At 40.2% G+C, this 7209-nt stretch overlaps 1 protein-coding gene across 1 annotated transcript; it reads right to left on the bottom strand.

The window, feature by feature from the left end:
* Positions 1-115: 115 nt before the first annotated feature.
* On the bottom strand, positions 116-2723 carry emp3b (epithelial membrane protein 3b (MAM blood group)). Its single transcript, XM_086277360.1, has 5 exons — positions 2638-2723; positions 1592-1679; positions 1397-1499; positions 1162-1302; positions 116-585 (listed from the first exon to the last, which is right to left on the bottom strand). The coding sequence occupies exons 2-5, from the start codon at positions 1667-1669 to the stop codon at positions 422-424; spliced, it is 486 nt and encodes a 161-aa protein (XP_086133486.1). The 5' UTR covers positions 1670-1679; positions 2638-2723; the 3' UTR covers positions 116-421.
* Between the last annotated feature and the right edge of the window lie 4486 nt (positions 2724-7209).

Below are 7209 nucleotides of genomic sequence, written 5' to 3'. Positions count from 1 at the left end.
AAAGCTTTGTGGTTTTGTCTGATATTTATTAAGAATATATATATATATATATATATATATATATATATATATATATATATATATATATATATATATATATATATATATAACATAAAAAAATATTAGGGGAATAGGCAAATTAAAATAAATTCAAATGCCTCTTAATAAGGCCAGTGTCACTTACTTATGGATTACTTTATGTGGTTAGCACATGACAGTGAACAGTAAGTGAATAACAAAATACTATTTGCAGTGAAAATGTCTCAAAATAGGCAAGCATTAAACCTTTTAAAAGTTTTTTTTCCTCTCAGCATACATGTCTATACAAATAAAAACAGCAACATTTTAAGAAACATAACATAGGCACGTGCCTCTTTCCAACAATAGGTGGGGTTGACATTGTGTTCCTTTTTTTAGATCACTACTTCTTGCGCAGATGGATGTATAAGACGCCGCTACACAGCAACAATGGGACACACACCCAAGCCAGGATGAAGCAGTAGCCAAAGTGTCCTGTCAGCTTTTTTTCAAGGATTTCCTTGTTGTGTATTGCGTAGATGAGCGCTGCAGAAAAGGCTGTCAGGCCTAAAACACATACACAAAAAAAAACATACACACAATAATAATTGGTTAATGGGTCAGATAGTAGAAACGTTTGTAGTGTTAGTACCTACTAATTAGGTCACATAAAGTATAGTGGGAGCAACAACAGCATATACTTTGGATGACCAACACAGATCCATGCCATTCATATTTTATCAGGAGTAGCGGTTACTGCCTCAAAGAAGACATTTAAAAACAGAGGTGATCTCAAATATTTCAGGTGACATGTTTAAAAAAAATAAATGCACATATTGTAAGTGACAGAGGAGAGGGAGGTCTGGGGATCTCTGCTTAGACTCCCACCCCTGCTTTCCAGATAAGTGTCATAAAATAGATGGATATATTATTACCATTAATATTATTATTTTAATAGTATAAGTCATATGATTACAAAAAAACAAACTTCAGCATTAATCTACCTGATACCTTTCCACAAGTTAGTTATTGTAATAGGCTTGAGTAGCATAATAATAAGCACTCTTTAATTTGTCATAGTTTTCAAATGCCCTGATCACACAGTGGCACTATATTTTGCAAGCTACTTCACTCCACTGTTACCTGCAAAGATTTGACACAATCCGGTGAAGTAGAAGAGACCGCCTCTAGACATGGTGAACAGCAGACCCAGGAACACCAGGAAGGAGACCGATGAGAAGACCACTGAGAGAACCATTAAGACCTGCACTGCCTGGAGCCATTCTGAAGAAGTAAACCATTCCCTGAGTCACATTTTTACCTTCGATGGAGAGCTATTTCATTTTACAGCAATATACAATCTGGAACAAAAACTTACGAGTTTCAGTGTTGGGTGAACACAGCCAGCTTTCTGTGGAGTTGTCATACCTGCAGCTGTGCCATAGGTCTGAGGTTTCCATCCCTTCCCACACCCACCAAGACTTAAAAAAAGAGATCAGACATTACACACAGAGTCAGCTATTTCACACATACGAAAAATAAACACTCACCACTTCCTAAAGTTGACTGTTACCTTCTCCATGGTTGCAATAATCAGGATTGCCAGAGTGATGAGATGCAGCAGGGTGACAAACATCAGCAGGTACGGCATTTTTAATTACCTGCCAAAATCAAACGCAACATTTTTTTAGGTTTCCTGAGCCATTGGCATCCGGCGCAGTAAAGGAAATTGTGTGTGAAGCTTTTAATGTGTTTGTTGGTTCCACAGTGAAAGCCAGTGTTGGGCACCTTTCCTGTTTTTGAAACTTTAAATGGAAAAATCTGAGGAGCTGAACAGAGTTTTCTCTGTATTACATAAGACCACAGAGAAGTGATTTCTAAAACTTCTCTTTGACTGGGCATGTGTGTGTTTACAGCCTACTACAGCAAAATAACCTGTGTGGACCCAGTGAAATCTAAATGGCGCCAAAATAATTACTCAGTTAACCTCTCTGCTCCTCTGAAAGTTTCTTTCATCATGAAAGGGTTAATGGTCTGTAATTAATCCACATTTAAACGCGGATTGAATCCAAATCTACTTGTAAACTTGGAGTAAATCAGTCTGAGGGGAAAAAAGATTTGACATTGTACTTTAGTGTACCAAACTGCTAAACTGGCTGTCATAGCAGCTAATAGTTTAGAGTTCTTTTAATTTCATAATAAATAGAAATTCAAGGAGACAAAAAGCAGAGGAGGAGGAAGAAGGAGGCTTACAGGAAAAGAAGAAACAGGAAAAATTGCCTGTAAAGATCTTTATCTGAAGGAAAGGACAATTTGGAGGGGCGGTGGAGTCACGATTACTCTCAAATTATGTCATTACGCTTGAGTTCACCCATCGCATTCAAGTGCAAAGAAATAATCAACTGAAAACGATCATTTTTGTGCGAGAAAACTTAAATACAGGCATTACAGTAACACAGCATGTGATACAATCACTGCCTTTAGCCAGGCTGATAACTGACGTGGTCTACAAATTGTTAAATGTGATGAAATGTTATGTTGTTTTTACCTTGTTAAATTACATGATTTAACAAGATATTTAGAGAAGTTGCATCAAAATTCAAAGAAAGCTCTACTTACCCTGGATGAGGCTTATTCACTTGAACTAGATCTCAGCAGCTTAGCAGCAGCTTCCCCGCTCTACACTATAGTAGCCCCTCTTGGTGGTCCACTCTTTTCTCGCTTAGCCACACCCCCTTTATTTTGGTCACTTACTCCCAAAGTTTCCAGGGTGAACGCCTATTTCCTCTCTTCAGCACAGAGCTCCCTTTTGCCCTGACTCGTCACCATCCAAAAAAAGTCTCAAGTGAGACCCGCCTATATGCAGTGGAGACACATAAAACCACATGAAAAGATTTTTTCAGTAAACAGACCACTTAAAGTGCTCTCCGGTGTACGTGCTGCCCTACCTCACTCATTCATGTTGGTGTAGACGTGAAAAATAAACACTCAGCTGCAACATAGCCAGTAGAGACTGCGCTTGTCGCACATAGAAAACGTGGGCGCGATAAAACAAATGGCATAGACTGTTCAGGCACTTATATTAATATGAAAAGACTGTTTAGAGCAAGGGTGTCAAACATAAGGCCACGGGAGCCAAAACTGACTCCAATCCAGCCCACGGCATGAGTCTGGAAAATGTGAAGGAAGGGATCAGTTTTGAACTTTAAACTATATTTTCTTAAGTTTGACATCTTTTTCTACATTCATACTACACAAAAGTAATAGAAAAACAGTTAAGTGTGACAGAATAAGTTTTTAGACATTTGAATCTAGTTTTTAAGTAAGGATGTCTCTGAGTGATTAATGTTTTACAAACATTTTAATTTTGCACACATATATGATAGCCTGTGGTATATAACCACATAACTATTCAGTACATTTTTAAAGCCATAAAACACAAAACAGCCAACAAAACAGAGACTGTTCAGCTTCAAAGAAAAAGTAGTGCCTCAGCCCATCAGCCAACACTTTTCAAAAGGTGACATTTTTAATTTGAAGGCAAGTGGTGTCCCTCTCCAAAGTTTCACAGGGAGAGAGCAGAGTTGTTGCAGAGTGTTTGTAGACAAGTTATCATTTTCTGTGCAAAATTTGGGCGACTGCAGCAATCTGCTAGCGACCAAAGTAATGTCAAGGAGATTTTACGGATACCTCTTTGTGACCAATTTCAACTTGCAACTGCCCTCTGGTAATCATTGTCAGCCAGGCTGGGCATATAGACTTATCCATCGCCTGGGTGAGTGGGGCCTTATTAATTTACCGTGGGGCTCAGGTGGGAGAGCGGGTTGTCTCCCAATTGTAATGGCAGTGGATCTGACTGTGACCCAGTCCAGATGTTGATAAGTAGGGCCAGGTGTTGCCTATCAAATGCACTTGATTTAAGAGATCCATGAACAACTATGATAGCTCTATAAAAGCTGAAGTTCTGGCAGCATTTAGCTGCATGCACACGATGTTAACACAATGCCACAATATTCTCAGGAGTGGACATTCCAGCAAAATTCACGCCAAGGTCAAACCATGCAATGCTTAGGGAAATTCCACAAAACCCAAGAGCTACATCTGAAACTCTACAAGTTCATGACAACACAATTAGAAAAAGACTGAACAAGTATGGCGGTTTGTTTGGAAGTTTAAAAGCGCTGCCAAGAGAAAAGTTTCTTCTCTCTAAAAAACCCTAAAACAAAACATAGCAACACAGGATTGAAAGGTTGCACCTAAACAAATTCCAGCATTTCCCCAGGCCTGCAGTTTGTGGAAGTTATAACAAAGACCTATTTTCCCCAACAGATTTGTATAAATTTGGAGTAAAATAAATTTTTACTGCTGCAGGAAAGTCTGGAGGGTTGCTGGCCTAACAATGGCTTTTAGAGCTGTCCTCGGGGCTCTAAATAAAAGTGGATTAATCAAGGAGCATGACCATCCAGTTTATTTTTCCTGTGAATGTTATGATCAGCCCTTTTTGATTTGCTCTCCCTGTTCTGTTGATGACGTTTGGACTAGCTAATCATCATCAACGTTTTTTTAGGCTTTGGTTTTGGCAGATTCTTTGGATGGCAATGCTTTTAACACGACACTAAGTGAGCACTCTCCTCTGCTGTCACCCATTGCTGAACTTTCATCCCCAAAGCAGTAGGTGGCGATGTTGCGCTATGAGCCATAGCTCAACAGTCAGAACAGGGCCGCTTACATTAAACCAGTTATGATTTATATTATACTGGTTAAGTATTTGGCCTGCATTGTGTAACGTTCTTTTATTGTTAAGAAAACAATGAACTTGGTTTGAAAACAGAGTTTTGTTCTATGCAACGATGTACAAAGCAACTGTTGCTATGTTTTAGAGAGGCAACAGTGGAACTGAAGTCCATCACTCTACGGTGACAGACATTATTCAGCTGTGGAAACATTCAAGACTGCTGCCAATCTTTCTAGAAGTGGAAGTAGCAGCAAATTCACTGCAAGGTCAGACTATATCATGAATTAGCAAAAAAACCCCAAAAACCCAAGAGCTACATCTGAGACTCTACTGACCTCCACTTCGTGAGAGCACGATTAGAAGAAGACTGAACAAGTATGGCTCGTTTGGAAGAGTGGAAAGTGTCTGACCTCTTAAAAAGAACATGGCAGCAGGGCTTAGGTTTGCAGTGTTGCATCTGAACCACGTTTGGACTTTTTGAACTATGTCCTTTGGCGAGATTAGACTAAAGTGGGGACATAATGCACAGCCCAAAGTTTGGGGAAAACCAAGCACGCCATCAGCACAAACACCTCGTACCAACTGTTAAGCACGGTGGTGGAGGAGTGAGGATTTGGGCTTTGATGTTGCAGTCACCAGACCTGGGAACCTTGCAGATAGTCTGTAAGGTGACAATGATGCAAGCACGCCCACAAATTGACAACACGGTTGCCGAAAAAGAAAAGAATTATTGTGTTGCAATGCCCCAGTGGTGTGACCTTAAGAAAGTTTTGCAAAACTAAATATCCACAAACCTCAATGAACTGAAGCAACACTGCAAAGAAAAGTGTGCCAGAATTCCCCCACAATGATGTGAACGACTGATAAAGCAATACATAAAACGATTACTTCAAGATATTGCTGCTAAAGGTAGTACTACAAGCTACTGAGTCATGCGAAGACTTTCGTTTTCACATGATCCTTGAGTTTGGCGAGCCCGTGTGAATTGCAGCCTGTTTCCTATTCTTAGCTGACAGGAGTGTCACCCAGTGTGGTCTTCTGCAGCTGTAGCCAATGTGCTTCAAGGTTCGTTGTGCATTCAGAGATGCTCTTCTGCATACCTTGGTTGTAACAAGTGGATTCTTTGAGTTACTGTTGTCTGCTCTTTCACCTCTGACCTCAGCTTGGCGTCACGAAACCTCAATGAACTGAAGCATTGCTGCAAAGAGTGGGGTGAAATTCCCCCAGAATGATCTTAGACACAGATAACGTCATACAGAAAACCATTATGTCATGTTATTGCTGCTGCTACTACACACTACTAAATTGTGTGAAAACATTTTTTCTTTTATGACTGCATAATGATTCTCGATAAAAAGAAAAAGAGTAATAATGAAAGGGAGATTCCACTACAGTTGTGCCCAGGGTGGTGCCTATGTTGTATGTATTAGCAGGCTTTTCTTTGAACTGCAGCTACTGTTTATACATGCATTGTGAATTTCACAGTGATGATGTGAATGTTTTTTTTGAGGAATATTTGAGTAATGCTAGTTTAAACCGAGCACTTTATAAGAAGTTTTGCTTGTGTTTACATTTGTGGAATGAAGATGAAAGCAGTAACGCAGTAGTGGTTCAAGTTAACCCTAGCAGTGCTCTTGTGCCTTAGCACTTTGAGATGGCAATAAATACATATTTTGCATAAGTAACAACTAAAGAAATGATGATGTGTGTTTTATTACCTTTATGTCACTTTTCAAAGCAGGCACTTTTTATCCAGTGGAGAGGATGTGGTCCTTCTCCTCAGACCTGACATTGTCTGCCCACATTCAGGTCCAGTCCAAAAAGGGCTAGGCACGGCCTGTACCACCTCCGACAACTGAGGAAGTTCCGGGTCTCTCCAGTGATCCTCAAGACTTTCTATGCAGGTGCTGTGGAGAGCATCCTTACACAGAACATCGCATCCTGGTACGGGAACAGCTGTGTTAAGGATCAAAAAGCTCTTCAGAGAGTGATAGGCATGGCAGAACGCTGCTGCAGGGCTGCTCTCCCCTCCCTACAGGACATCTACACCAGGAGATGCTGGTTTAGAGCAGCTCAGATATTGGAGGACCCGTCCTGTCCCGGCAACAAACTATTCCAACTTCTGCAATCAGGCAGGTTTCGCACCATCCGGGCAAAAACAGAGACGCTCGAGAGGAGCTTCTATCCTCAGGCACAGCATCCATAAGCGACACATCCCAGCCTCATTCTTCTCAGCTTCACTACAGCACTAGACACTTTAACACCCACTCACACAATGTACATTTTCAGATTTTCAATTTAAAAATTTCCAGATTGTTTTATTTTATTTAATTCACTTAATGTACATAATGTTCTCTCTCTTTTTGCACAGTCGAGGAGTGTGTCAGGACACATCTCACTGTGTGTTGTACTCGTATAACTATGCATGTGACAAATAAAGGATCTTGAATCTTAAA

This window comes from Aulonocara sp. 'chitande type north' Nkhata Bay, linkage group LG20 (genome assembly GCF_057382095.1).
Source record: "Aulonocara sp. 'chitande type north' Nkhata Bay isolate Kocher_YH1m ecotype deep benthic linkage group LG20, A_spYH_male_GT1.1, whole genome shotgun sequence".
NCBI lineage: Eukaryota > Metazoa > Chordata > Actinopteri > Cichliformes > Cichlidae > Aulonocara > Aulonocara sp. 'chitande type north' Nkhata Bay.
This window is presented reverse-complemented; position numbering and strand designations above follow the sequence as displayed.